Here is a 24,280-nt window from a genome sequence, read left to right as displayed (position 1 = left end):
ATTGGTGCTCATCGGCCATTGGACATAAACATTACACAACAAGTTGGAAATCACAAATTCAACAATAAGTGGTTTGGAATCAGTGACTAACTGCAAGCATTGCAAAGCAATCACTAGCCTGCTAGTCAGTGGAGTGGCTGTGTGGTCCCAAATATGGGATTAAGCTCTTTTCCAAGTTTAAAATGATAAACATTCAACATTGGCCATGCTGTCAATGAATCATGATTTGGGCCATGCTCAAAACAACTGTTAACTCAGAAATGAGAGAACTTGACTTCAGTGAGTTCAAGACAACTGGGAAGTTGGGAATAAACAAGCTCCGACTGGGAAAACACGTTTTGAACCGTCATCCAACTCGGAATTGTAAATCTGGCCTCTTTCTAGAGCTCCGACCTGAAGATCAATGACGTCGTCAGGATTTGACCTTTTTTTTTCTTCGAATTCCCAGTTGTTTTGAAAGCACCATAAATCCAGAGAATGCCAGACTTTGATGACAAAATTTGCACACAAAGGCCCGCCGCGCCACCTTCCTGTTCAAGTGAGCACAACAAGGTGAGTCCAAAAATGTCTTGTATGCTGCTGCATAAATTATGTAATATGCCAAGGAGGTATTATACTGCAGCTAAGAAAGTAATACTAAGTGTATGTTGTGTAATAAGCTGTTAGTAGCCCATGTGCATCACCCTAATAGTTTGGTCTATTATCCCCTCTTAATTTTGCCTACTGTTCCCAGTCCACCTCCAGTTTCAATTGTTCTGCTTGCGGCTATGGAAACCTGATGTTCACTGGACGTGCTATCTTGTACCGTACCTGCTGTTTTTAACTCACTCCACCCCCCCCCCCCCCCACCCACACACACACACACACACACACACACACACACACACACACACACACATCTGCTGTCTCGACCTTTGAATGCTTGGCTATGTGCCAACTGACATTTACTCCTGAGGTACTGACCTGTTGCACCCTCTACAACCACTGTGACCATTATTTGACCCTGCTGATCATCTATGAACGTTTGAACCTCTTGAGGAACAATCTGACCTTAATGGCCATGTACCCATATAATCCCCACCTGGCACAGCCAGAAGAGGACTGCCCACTCATCAGAGCCTGGTTCCTCTCTAGGTATCTTCCTAGGTTCCTTTCTTTCTACAGAGTTGTCATAGCCTCTGTGCTTCTATACCTGCATTGCTTGCTGTTTGGGGTTTTTGGCTGGGTTTCTGAATAAGCACTTTGTGACATCGGCTGATGTAAAAAGGGCTTTATAAATACATTTGATTGATTAATATAAATAAGGCCAAGCGCCAAAAAAAAAAAAAAGATGTCTTCCCTAATCTTAAACAGCGCCGACCGTCACTGTGTTGTAAGTGGTGTTGTAAGTTTGCAAGCTTTGCGCTAATGATAGTGATGCCCTCATGCATTCCCTCATGCATATTGGAGTGGGCTGTTAAAGAGTGCAGTGGACTAGTCGACGCATACCGTGTAGTTTAGCACAATAGAATCCTCTATTTGAAAATAGATGTCATTTCATCCGTTTGCCAAGGATATATTTTGGGAAAGCTTGACAATTGTTCAAGTTTCAAATGATCATGTATTATCATAAAACAATGATACTCGACTGATCCCAATTTCGGTCATTTCCCTCTTGTACTCTGCAATAGTACTCTTGTACTCCCTCTTGTCCTGTCCTTATTGCGATTGAAATCAAATCTACAACAAAGCAGTAATAATGATGCGTAGTATTAATACTATTGGCATTTGTATAAATGTTTTATATATCCAACATCCGGCAAAGAAATAACACTAACAAACCAGCATCCCCTTTGGATATTAGCAGAATGACATGCCAGGACACCAACACTTCTTCCTTCAGGCTGTCATTGAGAAAGCTCAAAACAATCCCCCACAATCCAACATTGTGTTTATTAATGAGCCTTGGCCAATCTAATTTGCTCGAGTTATTCCAACAAGAGCCAATCAGATCGGCACAGTTGGCCTTCAAAGTCTGTAAGGGTCCGCATCGGTTGCGCAGATGTTTGACCCTGGAGATGAAATACAGCCCGTTACATGACACGCTAAACGTTTCTGCCGAGAAACAGAGACAGCAGAACAACTGTACTCATGCAGGGGAAAAAACTTATTTTCCTCTTGAAGACTGCTGCCTCGGATCACCCTACTTATCAGTTAAGCACATAATGGACTTGACATGACAGGATGCAGATGTCAATTGAGGTGGATTATCTGAGGTAAATTGTCTGGTAAATACACAACACACCCAGTAAATACAGACAAAAACTATTTTAAGGTCGGACGAGTGTCATGCGGAGAATCCCTCTTTATGATGTGTCTTGGCGATGTTTCTCTGTGCGGTCGAAAGGCTGTGTAAATGTCTTCTAAATACACAGCTTGTGTCTGTTCTTTATCGGAGCAGTAGCAGGCTACATCCTGGACCGTGTGGGTCAGGAATTAACAGAAGTTCAACTGCCAGGAACTCAAGCTGTGTTTTGTGATATGAGAGGTGTAGGTGTTATGGTGCGTGAATGAGGACCCAAAAGCGAATTAACAAACAGAGTACTTTAATGACGAACATACGTGGGCTCAGATGGACAGGTAGATTCCGACAGGACAGGACAAGGTTGCAGCACACACGATGATAGTCTGGTTCAGGCATGAGACACATAAACAAACAAACAAGAATCCGACAAGGACAGGAGCAGAAACAGAGACAGATATAGGGACCTAATCAGAGGGAAAAAGGGAACAGGTGGGGAACGGGGTGAATGGGTAATTAGGAGGAGACAAGGCACAGCTGGGGAAAAGAGGGGGAGAAAAGGTAACATAACAACGACCAGCAGAGGGAGACAGGGTGAAGGGAAAGGACAGAGACAAGACAACATGACAGTACCCCCCCACTCACCGAGCGCCTCCTGGCGCACTCGAGGAGGAAGCCTGGCGGCAACGGAGGAAATCATCGATCAGCGCACGGTCCAGCACGTCCCGAGAGGGAACCCAACTCCTCTCCTCAGGACCGTACCCCTCCCAATCTACTAGGTACTGATGACCACGGCCCCGAGGACGCATGTCCAAAATCCTACGGACCCTGTAGATGGGTGCGCCCTCGACAAGGATGGGGGGGGGGGGGGGAAGACGAGCGGGGGCGCGAAGAACGGGCTTGACACAGGAGACATGGAAGACCGGGTGGACGCGACGAAGATATCGCGGCAGAAGAAGTCGCACTGCGACAGGGTTAATGATTTGAGAGATACGGAATGGACCAATGAACCGCGGGGTCAACTTGCGAGAAGCCGTCTTAAGGGGAAGGTTCTGAGTGGAGAGCCAAACTCTCTGACCGCGACAATATCTAGGGCTCTCCGTTCTACGCTTATTAGCAGCTCTCACAGTCTGCGCCCTATAACGGCAAAGTGCAGACCTGACCCTCTTCCAGGTGCGCTCGCAACGTTGGACAAAAGCCTGAGCGGAGGGGACGCTGGACTCGGCGAACTGAGATGAGAACAACGGAGGCTGGTACCCGAGGCTACTCTGAAAAGGAGATAGCCCGGTCGCAGACGAAGGAAGCGAGTTGTGGGCGTATTCTGCCCAGGGGAGCTGTTCTGACCAAGACGCAGGGTTGCGAAAAGAAAGACTGCGTAAGATGCGACCAATAGTCTGATTGGCCCGTTCTGCTTGACCGTTAGACTGGGGGTGAAAGCCGGAAGAGAGACTGACGGAAGCCCCAATCAAACGGCAAAACTCCCTCCAAAATTGAGACGTGAATTGCGGACCTCTGTCCGAAACGACGTCTGACGGAAGGCCATGAATTCTGAAAACATTCTCGATGATGATTTGTGCCGTCTCTTTAGCAGAAGGAAGCTTAGCAAGGGGAATGAAATGAGCCGCCTTAGAGAACCTATCGACAACCGTAAGAATAACAGTCTTCCCCGCTGACGAAGGCAGTCCGGTGACAAAATCTAAGGCGATGTGAGACCACGGTCGAGAGGGAATAGGAAGCGGCCTGAGACGGCCGGCAGGAGGAGAGTTACCGGACTTAGTCTGCGCGCAGACCGAACAAGCAGCCACGAAACGACGCGTGTCATGCTCCCGGGTGGGCCACCAGAAACGCTGGCGAATGGAAGCAAGCGTACCCCGAACGCCAGGGTGACCGGCTAACTTGGCAGAGTGAGCCCACTGAAGAACGGCCAGACGAGTAGGAACGGGAACGAAAAGAAGGTTCCTAGGACAAGCGCGCGGCGACGGAGTTTGAGTGAGTGCTTGCTTTACCTGCCTCTCAATTCCCCAGACAGTCAACCCGACAACACGCCCCTCAGGGAGAATCCCCTCGGGGTCAGTGGAGGCTACTGAAGAACTGAAGAGACGAGACAAAGCATCAGGCTTGGTGTTCTTAGAGCCCGGACGATAAGAAATCACGAACTCGAAACGAGCGAAAAACAGCGCCCAACGCGCCTGACGCGCATTAAGTCGTTTGGCAGAACGGATGTACTCAAGGTTCCTATGGTCAGTCCAAACGACAAAAGGAACGGTCGCCCCCTCCAACCACTGTCGCCATTCGCCTAGGGCTAACCGGATGGCGAGCAGTTCGCGGTTACCCACATCATAGTTACGTTCCGACGGCGACAGGCGATGAGAAAAATACGCGCATGGGTGGACCTTGTCGTCAGAGAGGGAGCGCTGAGAAAGGATGGCTCCCACTCCCACCTCTGACGCGTCAACCTCGACAACGAACTGTCTAGAGACGTCAGGTGTAACAAGGATAGGAGCGGATGTAAAACGATTCTTGAGGAGATCAAAAGCTCCCTGGGCGGAAACGGACCACTTAAAGCACGTCTTGACAGAAGTAAGGGCTGTGAGAGGAGCTGCCACCTGACCGAAATTACGGATGAAACGACGATAGAAGTTCGCGAAGCCGAGAAAGCGCTGCAGCTCGACACGTGACTTAGGGACGGGCCAATCAATGACAGCTTGGACCTTAGCGGGATCCATCTTAATGCCTTCAGCGGAAATAACAGAACCGAGAAATGTGACGGAGGAGGCATGAAAAGTGCACTTCTCAGCCTTCACGAAAAGACAATTCTCTAAAAGGCGCTGGAGGACACGTCGAACGTGCTGAACATGAATCTGGAGTGACGGTGAAAAAATCAGGATATCGTCAAGGTAAACGAAAACAAAGATGTTCAGCATGTCTCTCAGGACATCATTGACTAATGCCTGAAAGACAGCTGGAGCGTTAGCGAGGCCGAAAGGAAGAACCCGGTATTCAAAGTGCCCTAACGGAGTGTTAAACGCCGTCTTCCACTCGTCCCCCTCCCTGATGCGCACGAGATGGTAAGCGTTACGAAGGTCCAACTTAGTGAAAAACCTGGCTCCCTGCAGGATCTCGAAGGCTGAAGACATAAGAGGAAGCGGATAACGATTCTTCACTGTTATGTCATTCAGCCCTCGATAATCTATGCAGGGGCGCAGAGACCCGTCCTTCTTCTTGACAAAAAAAAACCCCGCTCCGGCGGGAGAGGAGGAGGGGACTATGGTACCGGCGTCAAGAGCTACAGACAAATAATCTTCGAGAGCCTTACGTTCGGGAGCCGACAGAGAGTATAGTCTACCCCGGGGGGGGGTGGTTCCCGGAAGGAGATCAATACTACAATCATACGACCGGTGTGGAGGAAGAGAGGTGGCCCTGGACCGACTGAACACCGTGCGCAGATTGTGATATTCCTCCGGCACCCCTGTCAAATCACCAGGCTCCTCCTGTGAAGAAGAGACAGAGGAAACAGGAGGGATAGCAGACATTAAACATTTCACATGACAAGAGACGTTCCAGGAGAGGATAGAATTACTAGACCAATTAATGGAAGGATTATGACAAACTAGCCAGGGATGGCCCAAAACAACAGGTGTAAAAGGTGAACGAAAAATTAAAAAAGAAATGGTTTCACTATGATTACCAGAAACAGTGAGGGTTAAAGGTAGCGTCTCACGCTGAATCCTGGGGAGAGGACTACCATCCAGGGCGAACAAGGCCGTGGGCTCCTTTAACTGTCTGAGAGGAATGTCATGTTCCCGAGCCCAGGTCTCGTCCATAAAACAGCCCTCCGCCCCAGAGTCTATTAAGGCACTGCAGGAAGCTGACGAACCGGTCCAGCGTAGATGGACCGACAAGGTAGTGCAGGATCTTGAAGGAGAGACAGGAGTAGTAGCGCTCACCAGTAGCCCTCCGCTTACTGACGAGCTCTGGCCTTTTACTGGACATGAAGTGGCAAAATGACCAGCGGAACCGCAATAGAGACAGAGGCGGTTGGTGATTCTCCGTTCCCTCTCCTTAGTCGAGATGCGGATACCTCCCAGCTGCATGGGCTCAGCACCCGAGCCGGCAGAGGAAGATGGTAGTGATGCGGAGAGGGAGGCGACGGAGAGCGCGAGCTCCTTTCCACGAGCTCGGTGACGAAGATCAACCCGTCGCTCAATGCGAATAGCGAGTTCAATCAAGGAATCCACGCTGGAAGGAACCTCCCGGGAGAGAATCTCATCCTTTACCTCTGCGCGGAAACCCTCCAGAAGACGAGCGAGCAAGGCCGGCTCGTTCCAGCCACTGGAGACAGCAAGAGTGCGAAACTCAATAGAGTAGTCTGTTATGGATCGATTGCCTTGACATAGGGAAGACAGGGCCCTGGAAGCCTCCTCCCCAAAAACAGATCGATCAAAAACCCGTATCATCTCCTCCTTAAAGTCTTGATACTGGTTAATACACTCAGCCCTTGCCTCCCAGATTGCCGTGCCCCACTCACGAGCCCGTCCAATAAGGAGAGATATGACGTAGGCGACACGAGCAGTGCTCCTGGAGTAAGTGTTGGGCTGGAGAGAAAACACAATATCACACTGGGTGAGGAACGAGCGGCATTCAGTGGGCTCCCCAGAGTAACACGGCGGGTTATTGATTCTGGGCTCCGGAGATTCGAAAGCCCTGGAAGTGGCCGGTGGATCGAGGCGGAGATGGTGAACCTGTTCTGTGAGGTTGGAGACTTGGGTGGCCAGGGTCTCAACGGCATGTCGAGCAGCAGACAATTCCTGCTTGTGTCTGCCTAGCATCGCTCCCTGGATCTCGACGGCTGAGTGGAGAGGATCCGAAGTCGCTGGGTCCATTCTTGGTCGGATTCTTCTGTTATGGTGCGTGAATGAGGACCCAAAAGCGAATTAACAAACAGAGTACTTTAATGACGAACATACGTGGGCTCAGATGGACAGGTAGATTCCGACAGGACAGGACAAGGTTGCAGCACACACGATGATAGTCTGGTTCAGGCATGAGACACATAAACAAACAAACAAGAATCCGACAAGGACAGGAGCAGAAACAGAGACAGATATAGGGACCTAATCAGAGGGAAAAAGGGAACAGGTGGGGAACGGGGTGAATGGGTAATTAGGAGGAGACAAGGCACAGCTGGGGAAAAGAGGGGGAGAAAAGGTAACATAACAACGACCAGCAGAGGGAGACAGGGTGAAGGGAAAGGACAGAGACAAGACAACATGACAGTAGGCCTACAATAGAGTATCTGCAAGAACTTCTGTAATCTTAAAGGGTCAGAGTTGTTCTTCAGCGCGTGTCACAGATGAAGACTCACTACCCCCACCCTTCCACTACCCACACACCCACCCACACACACACACACACACACACAGCTTTGTTTTCGTGAAATTTCAGGACTTTTTGGAGTGTACATTTTTTTTTATTATCATATTTTCCCTAACCCCAAAAACCCTAAACCTAACCCTAAACCTTGACCCCAAAACCCTAACTCTTAAGCTTAAACTACATTTGAACAAATTCAGGACCTGAAAAAAAATGTTTAAAAACTTTTCAGGACATGAAGGTGAAATGTTACGATATTGGGGTCCAGATAATGCAGGAAAACAAGTGCATACACACACACACACGCAACTCCCTACAGTATTTCATCACCCCACTACCATGTCTAATTTCAGCATGTTCTATTCATCCAACCCACCTTTGATTCAGATAAAACCACTGGTTAGAGCTATGACTCTCCACTACATAATACAGTATTGGTTTAGTGGCTTAGTTGAATTCCCAACAGTGATATAGTCACTTCTTTCCTCTTTCGCTCCATACAAATCATTCATTTACACAGCTGTCTAAATACAGGAGTCATGTTCATGTTAAAAGACTTGCTCCAAGAATACACACCACTGACCAGTGTCTCCACTTCATGAATCTAACCTGAAACCACACAGCTACAAGCAGATGTGTCAGTCAATTACAGTTTGAGGGACATCAGAATGTAATATCTTTGCATTGATTAATTGTACACATATTTTGTAGGCTACACTTCACCCCCCTCACTTTCAATGGGCAATGGGAAATTCATTCCAGGTGGCTACCTCATGAAGCTGGTTGAGAGAATGCCAAGGGTTTGCAACGCTGTCCTCAATGCAAATATAAAATCAAATATAAAATATATTTTGATTTGTTTAACACTTTTTTGGTTACTACATGATTCCATATGTGTTATTTCATAGTTTTGTCTTCACTATTATTCTACAATGTAGAAAATAGTAAAAAATAAAGAAAAAACATTAAATGAGTAGGTGTGTCCAAACTTTTGATTGGTACTTTATATAAATATCTATTTTTAAAAGCCTTTCCAACCTTTCTCATAGGAAAAAACACAACTTGACTAAGACTTGTTACCCGCCTACTCCCCTGTCCATTCTGATTGACGGCAATGTGTTTCAGGAAATGATTTTGCTTAACAGAACATGTTTCAGAGCGCAGAGCAGACACATTGGCATGGTCCTCTGACAGAGTTTCTTGGCTCTGAGAGTCCATCTTTGGTGAGAGAAAACTCTTAGGCGTGTGATAATGTGGGTTAGAGAAAGGTAGGCCACAGAATGAGCTCCTAATGATGCAGGTCACAGCAGGAAAGAGAGGATTGACACTACAGCATTTCTGCTCTCTTACCAAGAGTGATTTCACAATTCACAATGACACACTCAAGTGTGTTTGGGCATACCTACTCGTTTTTTTAAAACTATTTTCTACATTGTAGAATAATAGTGAAGACATCAAAACTATGAAATAACACATATGGAATCATGTAGTAACCAAAAAAGTGTTAAACAAATCAAAATTCTTCAAAGTACCCACCCTTTGACTCTCTTAGACCCTATTCAATTCCCAGTTGGGGAGAATTGTTAGGGGTTGAGTGGTGAGAAAGATAGTGATGATTGGATCTTAGAAAGGTAGTCATGGAGTGGGCGGATCGATGAGGAAGACACCAAGGCGTATGGTTTGGAGTCATTGACTCTTTTTGATCATGGAATAAATATTCAACCAGCTTCCAACATTAGTTGATGTCAAGCATCCTAATGACATTGAGATGTGAGATTACACTTGCCAAATCACCTCGTCAATAGACAATGTCTTGTGACCTTGCAATACCAGTCACTCAACCTAAAAATAGAAATCCACAAAACACACTATTCTAGCGACACGGCGTGAGAAAACAACATTACGTTACCCCTCCACCCAACCAACCTTCCAGAGAGATCCATCTCAAACCACCCCAGCCACGGTGCCCCTAGACAGGGGTTCCATGATACTGGTCCACCCTGCCCTTCCTGTATGTGCCCGCTGGTTCACTATGTCTTTCACCACAGCAGTACAGCTGGGGCCTTGGTTGATTTACAGGTACCACATGTGTAGGTTAGACTGAGCAGCCCTGCAGGCAGCAGGCCTGCAATACTGTAACATACAACGTCTTTGGGTTAATATGCTTTATCTCCACCAAAAGGCCTGCCATAGTAAGCGCAGCAGGCCTCTGATCATTCTGACAGAGAAGAGTGTATCACACCGTACTGTATGACCACAGGAGGGAAGACAGTGGGCATAGTGCATTGCATACACACAAGGAGGGACACTGTGTATCTGAGGACTAGGACCAGTGGGAGGGGAGTTATGTAGCCTACATGACGGTGCCTCATTGGGCTGTACCTGGGTCAGACCTTAACGACCTGGTGGTGGGTCTCTCTGCTCCTGTTATACTGTAAATCGCTGCTCTGAGGCTTGCAGGTGCTTCCCAGACAACTTTGTCTACACTTCTCTCTCTTTATTTCATTCATGTTGACCCAGGCGGAGAGACTGTTTGCAGAACAGATTTGCACAGGCAATCACTGCTGAAAATATAACTTTCTCGGGAGGTCTCTTACAGTGTGTTATGTCTTCTTCTCTCCCTCTATAATCGCCCTCTTCTATTTTGTCCCCTTTTTCTTTCCTCTCAGACTGTTCCTGAAGAGTCACAGTGGGACAGCAGGCAGGCAGAGCAGTCTGGTGATCCACGGGGCAGACTTCAGCACCAAAGACATGGACAACGACAACTGCATCTGCAAGTGTGCCCTCATGCTCACAGGGGGTAAGTACCAGGGTGTCCCCATAATGCACCACACTGCACTGTGGAAATATATAGTTCACCAAGCTACCAATGACTTCACAATGGAAGAAGTTAAGCAAAGGCTAAGCTAACCGTAAAGTTACATTGAAAATGCAACTACAAAATACTTAGTGATATATTGTCATATCTATATCTGAATGTCAGACTACAAATTGCAAGACCATATCACTCGGGGGTCATATGTTAACAGAATGTGTAATTTAGCCTATTAAACACAACAACTATGTTTGAAGTGAGAATTAGGCAGGTCTGATGCGGAAATAAAAAAACATTATTTACCCATTCTTTACCCATATTTTATTTTATTTTTGGCAAAATAATAAATGTGTATAGTTCCAGTAGTTAGCTACACTGCTACACGGCAAAACATTTTTAATTAACTACTGAAAACACTACCAAGATTTGAATTGAGTTCAACTACCACCAAGCTACTGCATGTAGTTAAATGTAGTTAAATTACTAGTTGAACTATACTGAACAAATATCTAAATGCAACATGCAACTATTTTAAATATTTTACTGAAATAGAGTTCATATAAGGAAATTAATTAATTAGGCCCTAATCTATGTATTTCACATGACAGGGCAGGTGCGCAGCCATGGGTGGGCCTGGGAGGACATAGGCCCATCTACTTGGGAGCCAGGCCCACCCACTGGGGAGCCAGGCCCAGCCAATCAGAATTAGTTTTTCTCCACAAAAGGGCTTTAAAACAGACAGAAATACTCCTCAGTTTCATCAGCTGTCCAGGTGGCTGGTCTCAGTTAATCCCACAGGTGAAGAAGCCAGATGTGGAGGTCCTGGACGTGGTTACACATGGTCTGCACATTGTGAGGCCAGTTGGATATACTGCCAAATTCTCTTAAACGATGTTGGAGGCAGCTTATGGTAGAGAAATTAACACTCTATTCTCTGGTAACAGCTCTGGTGGACATTCCTGCAGTCAGCATGCCAGTTGTGCACTCCCTCAAAACTTGAGACATCTGTGGCATTGTGTTGTGTGACAAAACTGTACATTTGAAGAGTGTATTACACCATGTGTAATGATCATGGTGTTTAATCAACTTCTTGATATGACACACCTGTCAGGTGTTTGGGTTATCTTGGCAAAGGAGAATTGCTCACTAAAAGGGAAGTAAACACATTTGCGCACAACACTTGAGAGAAACAAGCTCTAGGATCTTTTATTTCAGCTCATGAAACATGGGACACTTTACATGTTGTGTTTGTATTTTTGTTCAGTATACATAAAGTTCCCTACTCCCCAACACTGCCACACTGTGACATGGTACAAAGAGAACCCAATAATGTACTATTTAGTGATGTGGCAGGGTAGAAGAGTCCCTACAAACCACTACATCATGGCAGCTGAAGATTTATCTTTGTAATGCATCCTGGTCAATTGTCTAGAGAACTTGGTTCCACTACAAGACTAGCCTGACTCCTCCTAGCTCAAACCTTGAGACTGGGTTGTGTCATTTTAACACGGACCTGTGCATGTGGCATTGTACCACAGTACAGAGTAATGAGGCGTGTGTGGAGCTTACTGCATCTCCTAACTTCTGCACTCCCACTACAGCACATTTGGGGTTTCAAATTAGCACCATAAATGTCCATGGGCCGGGTACCAAGTGTCAGGGAGATTCAACATGACTCTAATTCTCTGGCTGTGTAAGTGGAGCAAGGTGACCCTACTCACTGTATGACAGTTCCCCAGTGGAGGACTGGGCTTGTAAACCGTTTATGGTCAATGGCAAGAGAAGACAGTATCGGGGATCGGGGAATTCTGTCCAACCAAATCTAAGGACTGCGTATTTCCCCTAATTCAACAAGCCAGTCTCACAATCCAGCAGTGTGTTTAGCCAGAGAGGGAGAGCAGGAGTGACACTTCCTGCAACAGAGTTAGGAAGGGTGCCTGTATCATAGTAGTGACTTAGTGTAATTAATAACTGCACCACGCTCAAAGGGATATTTAATGTATTGCAAACCATTGGAAAACTTCCCTGGTCTGTGGTTTAATCTGTGCTTGAAAATCACTCCAATCAGAAATTACCTTAGAGATAATTGTGTGTGGGGTACAGAGATGGGGTAGTCATTTAGAAATCACGTTTAACACCATTATTGTACACAGAGTTAGTCCATGCCACTTATTATGTGACATTGTTAAGCACATTTTTAATCCTGACAAAAAGAGTTGAATAGTTATCAACTCAAGACATTTCAGCTCCGATTTTTAAAATTAATTCCACTTTGACATAAGGGGTATTGTGTATAAATCAGTGGCACCAAATTGAAATTTGATCCAAAAGTAATCTTTTTAAATTTGTTTAAAACAACAAAATGTGGGAAAAGTCAGGAGGTGTGAATACTTTCTGAAGGCCGCTGTACACACAAGCTCAGTCATACTGAACAGACCTAACCCAGTCCTACTGTATGTTCACTAGTGTACTGAGGTGACAGTGACAAAAGACTATCCGGTCTGGAAACAAATCACCAAGTGTTTCTAGCAGGGTCATCTGTTTTTACAAGAGAGTAAAAGCCCAGCACTGGGAAACACAGAGGATACTGATCAAATCGGAAATAAATCATCATGGATTTAGTCACAAAGAACCAATGGGAATATCTTTGCCACCCTGACCCCATGCCAAGACAAGAACAACAGTACGAACTGTGGGACTCAGTGTTAGGTCTTCTGTGAAATGTCACAGCTCACACTGGCACTGGTATTTAGACCTGAGGGGAAAGGCTGTGCCCCACCATATATCACCCATCGATTGACACATGCCACACTGTGCCAACCTGAAAATATAAATATTTGTCTTGCTCATTTTCATGTGTTCTTTGGTGCTAGGGGTAAAGCAATACATTATCTTTTAGGGAGAAATTAGTAAGAGGATAAAAAAAAGCGCATACAACAGCATTATATGCAGGGAATTTATGTCTTCTGAATGCCAATCCCAACAGAGCTTATTTGAGCCCACGCACATCTACTCTTTCTCTAAATACCATTGAGAGTTAACAGGTCCTTAAAACTAACCTCTCAAAGCAATTCATGATGACAGAAGTGAGTGCTACAGGGCGATAGTCATTTAGTTCAGTTGCCTTTCCTTTCTGGGGTACAGGAACAACGGTGGACATCTTGAAGCAAGTGGGGACGGCAGACTGGGATAGGGAGAGATTGAATATGTTTCCAAACACACCAGCCAGCTGGTCTGCGCATAACTCTGAGGACGCGGCTAGGATGCCGTCAGCCTTGCGAGGGTTAACATGCTTAAATACCTTTGCAATTATGTCTAAACAACTGCTCCATTGCTGCTGTTGGGAGTTCACTGTGGCAAGGTTCTGTCAAGGTTCAACATTGCAGAACCAGAATAGAGAAACAGTGTAGGACCTTCTGGTGTAAAGTTTCTGCTTTCTTTTAGCTTTAAGCAATGGCGTTTCATACACACTAAGGTCTGTCTTTGGTTGTTTTCAACTTTTTGTCATAGGGGCTTATAAAATGATCTAATTCTCTCCATCTGTTCTTTGCTCTGCCCAGGTTGGTGGTTCGACGCCTGCGGCCCGTCCAACCTCAACGGAATGTACTTCACCAAAGGGCAACACGTCGGGAAGCTAAATGGCATCAAGTGGCACTACTTTAAGGGTCCCAGCTACTCGCTACGAGCAACAACCATGATGATTCGTCCGCTGGACTTCTCATAGACACCGAGTGCGTCCAGAATGGCACCCTATTCCCCATATTGTGCAATACTTTAAATGAGTGCACTACATAGGGAATAGGATGCCATTTCAGACGCAACGTTAGAGTTTCTCCCCTACACTCTCTGTAAGGCCAATGGGACAGCTATATTAGGGGGAATGCTTCCTGCTTTACCCTGTTACTATCGTCTCCCCATAACGACTTTGGAGTTTGTCCGGATGGGAACTCTACACCACCTGGCTGTTGCTTGGTTAATGTTACTTCAGAGTCAGCCTGGAAGTGTGGTTGGAGGGTAGAGGGCTTGTGGAACGAGAGAGGGGTCTCGTCTTATCATAGAGCTAGCTACACTGTGAGTGATGAACTCCTTGCGAAGTCGGAGGACAAACTGCTTCGCTCTTTTTTTAAATATTTGACGCATGAACTCAAGTAGAGTTCAGCTCTCACCCCAGGCCTGTGGACTCTCACCCCAGGCCTGTGGACTCTCACCCCAGGCCTGTGGACTCTCACCCCAGGCCTGTGGACTATTGGGGTAGACTTCTCTCCTTTTTGGGAACTGACTGCAAAATTGCAACTTCGTCTGCATATGAAGACTATATGACAGACCACACGACTACCCATAGACTACATGACAGGCTGCCTTCAGACTACACGACTCCCTATGCGCATCTGGAATGTTCTCACAACCATACGGGAGAAAAAGGCATTTTTATAGAGGTGTTGCACCAAGACATTGGGACATTGAACAATGTTTTATATTTCATGCTTTTTATTCCTATATAGCCTAATACATTTGGCATGATTTTTACATAAGTCACTCTGGATCGTTTCTGGAGAGGAAAAGTCACAAGGTCACCATCAGTATAAAATGTTGGTCTTACATGTACTGCAGACTCCAAAGGCAGTTCTGAGAACAAGCCTGGCTCAGTCAATGGTTTTGCTGCCACTTATATAGTTGTTGTCCTGCCAGAGTGCGCTGATTATTTTCAAAGTTCAAAATGCCACGTTATTATTGGATTTGGCAACTGACAGAGATTTATCTGCAGTTGGTATTGGCTGACAACCAATGGCTGCCAAGGCTAAAAATGTGGTGATCTTCTTTCCTCATTTAAATATAAAAAAAAATATACTGTAATGAATACAGATATATATATATATATATATATATATATATATATATATATATATATATATATATATATATATATATATATATATATATATATACAGTGCCTTGCGAAAGTATTCGGCCCCCTTGAACTTTGCGACCTTTTGCCACATTTCAGGCTTCAAACATAAAGATATAAAACTGAATTTTTTTGTGAAGAATCAACAACAAGTGGGACACAATCATGAAGTGGAACGACATTTAGTGGATATTTCAAGCTTTTTTAACAAATCAAAAACTGAAAAATTGGGCGTGCAAAATTATTCAGCCCCTTTACTTTCAGTACAGCAAACTCTCTCCATAAGTTCAGTGAGGATCTCTGAATGATCCAATGTTGACCTAAATGACTAATGATGATAAATACAATCCACCTGTGTGTAATCAAGTCTCTGTATAAATGCACCTGCACTGTGATAGTCTCAGAGGTCCGTTAAAAGCGCAGAGAGCATCATGAAGAACAAGGAACACACCAGGCAGGTCCGAGATACTGTTGTGAAGAAGTTTAAAGCCGGATTTGGATACAAAAAGATTTCCCAAGCTTTAAACATCCCAAGGAGCACTGTGCAAGCGATAATATTGAAATGGAAGGAGTATCAGACCACTGCAAATCTACCAAGACCTGGCCGTCCCTCTAAACTTTCAGCTCATACAAGGAGAAGACTGATCAGAGATGCAGCCAAGAGGCCCATGATCACTCTGGATGAACTGCAGAGATCTACAGCTGAGGTGGGAGACTCTGTCCATAGGACAACAATCAGTCATATATTGCACAAATCTGGCCTTCATGGAAGAGTGGCAAGAAGAAAGCCATTTCTTAAAGATATCCATAAAAAGTGTCGTTTAAAGTTTGCCACAAGCCACCTGGGAGACACACCAAACATGTGGAAGAAGGTGCTCTGGTCAGATGAAACCAAAATTTAACTTTTTGGTAACAATGCAAAATGTTATGTTTGGCGTAAAAGCAACACAGCTGAACACACCATCCCCACTGTCAAACATGGTGGTGGCAGCATCATGGTTTGGGCCTGCTTTTCTTCAGCAGGGACAGGGAAGATGGTTAAAATTGATGGGAAGATGGATGGAGCCAAATACAGGACCATTCTGGAAGAAAACCTGATGGAGTCTGCAAAAGACCTGAGACTGGGACGGAGATTTGTCTTCCAACAAGACAATGATCCAAAACATAAAGCAAAATCTACAATGGAATGGTTAAAAAATAAACATATCCAGGTGTTAGAATGGCCAAGTCAAAGTCCAGACCTGAATCCAATCGAGAATCTGTGGAAAGAACTGAAAACTGCTGTTCACAAATGCTCTCCATCCAACCTCACTGAGCTCGAGCTGTTTTGCAAGGAGGAATAGGAAAAAATGTCAGTCTCTCGATGTGCAAAACTGATAGAGACATACCCAGAGCGACTTACAGCTGTAATCACAGCAAAAGGTGACGCTACAAAGTATTAACTTAAGGGGGCTGAATAATTTTGCACGCCCAATTTTTCAGTTTTTGATTTGTTAAAAAAGTTTGAAATATCCAATAAATGTTGTTCCACTTCATGATTGTGTCCCACTTGTTGTTGATTCTTCACAAAAAAATACAGTTTTATATCTTTATGTTTGAAGCCTGAAATGTGGCAAAAGGTCGCAAAGTTCAAGGGGGCCGAATACTTTCGCAAGGCACTGTAGATATATAATATTAAAGCATTGCCATACCGTAACTTGTAAAACTGTGTATAAGAAGGACAACATTATTTGTGACACCAAACCAATTGAAGGTAGTGCACATTATGCACTATTTATCTCTAGATGTTGTATGTATATGGTAAGTTTTCCATCTCAAGTATTGCCATACATCTACCCCCCGAAAGCGTTAAAGAAACGGATGGTGTTATTATACATTTTCTGAGAGTTTTTGGAACCCTTTGAACATCAGATGGTGATTTTTCATTTGAAAACACTGTACAGTATATAGTATTTGGGTACAGCAAAGTGTAGATGATTTGAACAATTCCGAACCACATAAAAAAAATACTACCTAGCCATTGTGTGCGCTTGGATCATAGCTTCATGAATGTTCATTTCAAATTGTATTCCTCAGTTTGCTTTGCTTTTGCAATGGTGTTTTACAAAAAAAGGGGAAGAGGTTATGTTATGAATAATCACCTTTTTATGACCGGAGGTGGCTACAGGGTCTTGACAGAAATGTGGTCTGTCCATATTTTGAAACTCTAACCACTGACCAAAAGATAAGTCCCATTTTATTGGAAACACCCCACAACGTCCCTCGAATGTGTCTTTGCTTAGACATAAAACCGTACTGAACCCCAGATCCAGACAGGTTTTTCTCTTTCATCACTGCAGCTTAGAAACTGTTGTTTTTGGCTGAGGCATAAAATGGAGGATTCCTTTAAGTGTACTGTGTGTACTTGTATTGCATTACTACCAGCATGAAACAACAAGAACGAATGCACGGTTTAATATACAATGTTACTGAAGGTGGGCTACATGTTGAGGAAAGACACATGGAACTTGTAAAACTATGAAATTACATGTTTATTAACATACTAAAAGTGTATAATTTAAATGTATATGTAAAATAACTTTCCTGAGGAAAGCCACTCCATTTTGTTTTTATTCCTCCAGAACCACAGTGGTGTTCTGAAGTTGAGCTTAAACCATAGAAGTAATAATAACAAGAGTTGAGAAACATGCCTTAAATGACTCTGCTTTTACCTCGTTAAACTGTAGATTTGATATTTTAATTCAACTACATTTTTTTTTTGTAACAAGTGGTCGAAATGTCAAGTTGTTAAACTAAATAAAAAGCATGTGATGCACTAATGTTTTCAATCTGGGTATACATTGGGCGTTTTTTTTTAATGTAAGATGTGCTGATTTTGAAACAGACCGATTAGGGGGTCACATTACAATGTATTCACTCACAAGTCTCTCTCACCACAACATCCTTTGACACAATACACACTCAGGTCCCAATGGGCACACCCTGGTTGAATCAACGTTGTTTCAACATAATTTGTCAGCGTATTGTGACATGGAATTCTATCTCAATATACCTCTTTATTTAGGTTGATAGCATTACGTTGAAACAATGACATTGATTCAAGTATACCATTTTATAATCAACATTGAAACATGGTCAAATAAAATATGTCTAATTAAACATGAAATTCAACACAATTTAAAATTTTAGATTTTTTTTTACGTGGAATTTTCCACACAAATTCAATGTATACATAGTTCTTATGATTATGTGGAAATTAGATTGATGTAACAACCTGTTAGTCAGGTTAAGTCAATGTATTTAAATTAAATGTTTCAATGTTTACAACGCTGGTTGAAATTAGATGAAAACATGACAACTTTTTTTTTTTTTAATCCAATGTATTTTCCATGTTAATTCCACGTCACAATACACTTTGAAACAACGTTGATTCAACCAGTGTGTGCCCAGTGGGGTTCTACATTTCTACCAAACAGAGGCAATTCGCCACTCTCTCTTATGACAATGCCTTGTCTTTCACACCAAGTCAAATAGAGGAGAGACACAGAGGGATTACACACGAGTGAGTCCTCCTACTAGGCAAATGGTGCTGAGATTATGAGGACCCGTGTGCGCACGGGTCAGCTGCCTTTGTCTCCACCTCAACTCGGCCTCAACACTGCTGCTCTCTGCCGTGACAGATTGCAGAGGTGTCAAATGATGCTGCCGCGACCGTTGGTGTCTCTTCATAGTTGACATTTCTGGGGCCTAATCAGAGGTTGAACAAATGACATCTGCCTGCAAACAGCTGCTTAGCTCCTGGGCTGACCTGACACCCTTAGTGGAATCCATACAGGGGCTAGGGTGGGGGTGAGGAAGGGTCCAGACACACAATGAACAGGAGCGATGAGGTCGGCTCCCTCCACTATAGAAGTGCAGGATACAGGATGGACGATGAAGGATGGGGAATCATTCCACTGTGTAGGAGGCATGGAGGATTTTGATGTCTTCAGAAGTAGACAGAAGTAGAAAGAATTCCAACTAGGGGCTCACATATTCAGGATGTTAGGTGAAGTGTAGTCTGACCCTTGGCCCCCCTCTTAACGCTCCCCACCTCCTGCCTCCACAGGCTGTTAGCTGTGCTGAAGACGGATCATTTCCTGTTTTCTAAGGGCGGCCGAGGGAGTTTGGCGCCGATGGGGAGGTTGCTGTGCCTGGGCTGCAGACAGTGCTGGGCCCAGACCAGATTAGATAAGAGGAAAGACAGTACCTGCAGTGGGAATACAGAGAGGCATCTCAACCCCCTGAGACCACCTACTCACATGAAGAATATGAAAAATTAAGGGAAAACGGAAATTGAGACATCTGTATGAAAACCAGGGGTGAAAGTAAGGTGGTCTGGTATGGTGTCCCAACAAAATAAATAGTGTGGGTATGAGCCTATCCCAATAATTAAAACAAAATGTCAAGAAAACTGTAGGCTATAACCGCATGTCAGACGAATGAAAAAATGTGCAAATGGACTTGAAAACGGATTGTATAGCCTACGCTCCACAATGTGATGTGGTTAGATGAGAACACTGACATTTTGCCAAATATGAGTGGCCGACACCGAGACACACGTGGACAGCAGTGGACGCATAAATTCTGGCCTAATGACGATCGCCAAATGTCATTACCCTTTTCTGTGTAAAAAAATGTCTCTTTCCCATTGACCACTGTTTGGAGAACAAAAAAATAAACGCAACACTTAACAATTTACATTTTTTTTGCTGAGTAACAGTTCATATAAGGAAATCAGTCAATTGAAATAAATGTATTAGGTCCTAATCTATGGATTTCAAATGGCTTGACCGGGGCTCAGACATGGGCAGGCCTTGAAGGGCATAGGCCCACCTGCTGAGGAGCCAGGCTCAGCCAATCAGAGTGAGTTTTTCCCCACAAAAGGTGGGAAGAAGACGGATGTGGAGGTCCTGGGCTGGCATGGTTGTGTGGCCGGTTGGATGTACTGCCAAATTCTTTAAAATGGCATTGGAGGTGGCTTTTGGTAGAGAAATGAACATTGACTTCTCAAAGCCATCAAATCTTGAGACATCTGTGGCATTGTGTTGTGTGACAAAACTGTGCATTTTAGAGAGGCATTTTATTGTCCCCAGCACAAGGTGCACCTGTGTAATGAAATGTCTGTCAGGTAGATGTATAATCTTGACGCAATAAAATGCTCACTAACAGGGATGTAAACAAATCTGTGCACCAGATTTGAGAGAAATAAGCCTTTTGTGCATATGGAACATTTCTGCAATCTTTTATTTCAGCTCATGAAACATGGGACCAACACTTTACATGTTGCGTTTAAATTTTTTGTTCAGTGTAATTTAGCTTTAAACAATGAATGGGGGCCTCGTCTATCCATGCTTACGCGCAGAGGCAGTTGCATCGCTGCAGCGTTATCTGATTTACCGAAGGAGGCTAATTTAGTTACATCAATAGATTACATTTACTTAACCAATGGCAGCTGTTTACCACAGAGGGAAATGGTCATCTGTCAAATATTAGTCCACCTTATTTGTAGACAATGAAAAGCAGCTTGTTCAGCGCTGTGTGCGTCCAACGTCTGTCCAGAAATTCAGATTCAATAACAACTACTGCATAACAATGTCTAGGACCCTCCCCTGGGGTCCTTAAATAAGGGAAACTTTTAACAAATAGCATTACTAGATTTGTTTGAGATTGTGGCATCTGTCTGTAAGGCATTCCAATGCTTGGAGTCTGTGCAACAAGATGCGCATGATGCTGATCCTACACTCCTATGACTGACTTGATGTCTGTAGCTGCACTGAGGTACAGTAACATATTACAATACAAGACACAACAGAGTCAATGAAGAAGCTTCTGATCGTCCTCTAGCACAGAGACAGTGTAAGATGGTTGGATGCAAACTATACAGCCAATATAGTTTAACCGACTATCAAAACATATTTAATCCTCTTCGTTCCTACGTGGGACACAAGGCTTAGACAAGAGAGTGCCACTGCTTCCGATCTTCAGTCTTTTTGAGGACAGCTTTCCATGGCAAGCCACAGTCCTTCATCTCCTTCTCCGAGGTTCTTCGACGGGACGATCAAAACAGATATCCCAGAATGAATCAGTTGCAGGTTTGACAAGGGTTAACCGAGCACTTGAAACAAAGTCTGTCTCATAAAATTCATAACATGCAAGTCTACTGAAAACCGTGGCATCAAGTATTGACATCAACACACACAAAAAGTAATTCCCTTGTTCATTGCAGCAGACTCTGAAATCCAAAACCTTCTCAGTGGTCTCTGTAGAATTGTAAAGATTAGGTGTTAGGTCATGCATTTTTTTGGTTAATGGCTCTTAGAAAATGAAAGAATCATTGTTTTCCTCGAAATGTGCAAAGACATTTTTCTTTTTTCATTTGATCAGAAACACGAACCATATCAAGTTGATGTACTTCAGAGATTTGTTACACTTGTGCTGGACCTGTACCATGTGTAAAATAAATCTGCACCTCTCATGAAATAAACAATGTCCTTTAAAAAAATCCAAGATCCTATTGCGACTCCAATGTCTGCCTGTAAACTGCTCTGATAACATCAAAAGGTCACCACCGATCCTCAATCTAACATTCTTGACTTTTGCTAATAAAGTGGTCGCTATTGGCACACCCTATTGGTTTTTAGAGTAATAGATATTCCTGTCTGGCTATGGGGAGAAAACCCACAAGAATGTGGTGCTAGAGCAACGTTGGGTTGCGTCGGCTTTGAGTAAAAACTCCTGTTTGGTTTAAGCAAAATAAATAGAAAGGAACAAGAGTATAAACACGAGGTGAGGTTACGGAAGCCCCTCTCCGTCTTGAAGAACTCAATAGGTGTTCATCATGACAGATGGTTTGCGGTAGTGGAAACGACAGTTGGTTTAGAATGGCGCTTGAGCGAGGTGAGGCAAGGCGAGGGCTGCTCTTTCCAATGTTAGAGAAGGCTAAATCAGACCCTGGGTAGCCCCTCTATACTGACCCCGAGTAATGTTTTAAGGCTCCGCTGGGAATGGCTTTTCTTTATTTGCTTAATTACATGATAACATTTCTACTTTTTTTTTTTTTAAATGTCCAAGACATTCTTTACATTGCAAAGCATAAATGAACTGGTTTGAAACCTGGTTTTAAAAAAACAAGACAAAGCAACACCTCACAATGCCTCTCCCCTATTTGACCTAGGTAGTTTGTGTGTGTGTGTATTGATGTGTAGGCTACGTGTGCCTTTAAAAAAAAAAATTGGTGTAGTTCTTGTCTATTAATGATTATGTCACGTTTCATGTTTTGTGTGGACCCCAGGAAGAGTAGCTGCTGCTTTTGCAACAGCTAATGGGGATCCTAATAAAATACCAAACACCAAACTGGTATGGGGGTGGGGGGGGGGTGTTATGACTGTTTTTTGGGGTGGGTTTCACTGAATTTGATGGCTGAAACGTGAAACAATGAAAATGTATGTGTTGCTAGGTGAAAACTTTCAAGTGACTGTACATTTCAAAATCTATTACACATCGATGTAGATATAAAACTATTGGATTGTGTTTTGAATCATATGGCTCTCTCCAACTCAATAAAAAAGAATATATGTGCTGCACGTGTGGACATGAAGGATGAAAAGCACGCGGCTGATTATGAAATGCTCTGGACCTGACAGAGACCCTGGCGTGGCCGCAGATAACGAGGTGTGATGGTTGACAAAGAATCACATGCCCAGAGCAACACCTCTTTACAAGACCCCATATTACAAAGGAGAAGCCCCTCATCCAAAGACAACCTCATGCCCCAATTAAAAACGGATTAGGCTGTCGAGCGCAGAACACTACCACGGGAATAAACTCACAGAGGACAACCAACAAGACCCGGGACTGACGCACTAAAGGAGCGAGGCTGCCAAAGCCTTACAACCACATGCAAACCATTCCTTTCCCACCTCCGGACAAACAAATGACTGAAACAGAGCCTTTTTCAGTTGACCATTACTTTCCAATGATATCTATCCTTGGAACTTGGGGGACGACAACTGCTTGAGTGTATCCGTAGTGATGAGAACCAGTACAGCAAGGCTTACTTACTTATTCCTCTTCGTACCTTGAGGCACATAAGGCTTAATAACGTAGCAGACAGGGGCCCAAGGGCCCTTTATCAGGTGTCATACAGTACCCATACACTGGTGTCCTCTGTGAATTTAAGCTCTCTAACTCTAACTGATCAACTATGAAAAGGCAACTGACATTTAGTCCGGGGTTGCTGACCTGTTGCACCCTCTACAACCACTGTGATTATTATTATCTGACCCTGCTGCTCATCTATGAACATTTGAACATCTTGGCCATGTTATAATCTCAGTCAGAAGAGGACTGGCCACCCCTCAGACCTGGTTCCTCTCTAGGTTTCTTCCTAGGTTCCTGCCTTTCTAGGGATTAATAAATACAAAAGGGCTTAACAAATACATTTTATTGATTGAAGTATTACAATAGAAAAGTTCAAGTTCACTTGAGCAAATTGCTACATAGAAAAAAAAAATTCAGCACATAAATCAAACACAATGATTTCTGATTATATTGGCCATATTTTAAATCAGTTATCTAGAGATTTGTAGTTTTCATAAAAGCCCAAATTTTCTCATAGATTTTTAATTTAAAAAAATCTCAGATGTGACATTAGGATAGAACAAAAACAGCACAATCCACAATTCACCCAGTAAATGACAGTCTACTGTGTACAGTAAAGAGGATAAAGACAATAGTCGTGTAGCACGTGTAAATTGAGTTGAGAAATTGAGAAAAGCATCCCTGCTTTATTGTGAGTGTCACCAAAATTAAAGACACCATGTCAGAGACGGTATAGAAAGCAATAGGAAATGTTACGGTATAG

The 24,280-nt window shown here is 43.9% G+C and overlaps 1 protein-coding gene across 2 annotated transcripts in view; it reads left to right on the top strand.

Moving 5' to 3' along the window:
* The window catches only part of angpt1 (angiopoietin 1), a 67,877-nt gene extending 49,674 nt beyond the window's left edge, over positions 1 to 18,203 (top strand). For both annotated transcript variants that reach the window (XM_021571818.3, XM_021571817.3), the window contains exons 8-9: positions 10,324 to 10,454; positions 14,030 to 18,203. In XM_021571818.3, coding sequence (XP_021427493.2) covers positions 10,324 to 10,454; positions 14,030 to 14,193 — 295 coding nt within the window. In that variant the 3' untranslated portion in view covers positions 14,194 to 18,203. The remainder of the gene's footprint in view (positions 1 to 10,323; positions 10,455 to 14,029) is intronic.
* Positions 18,204 to 24,280: the final 6,077 nt, after the last annotated feature.

Source organism: Oncorhynchus mykiss, chromosome 18 (genome assembly GCF_057628025.1).
Source record: "Oncorhynchus mykiss isolate SJ-2025 chromosome 18, ASM5762802v1, whole genome shotgun sequence".
Taxonomy (NCBI): Eukaryota; Metazoa; Chordata; class Actinopteri; order Salmoniformes; family Salmonidae; genus Oncorhynchus; species Oncorhynchus mykiss.
This window is presented reverse-complemented; position numbering and strand designations above follow the sequence as displayed.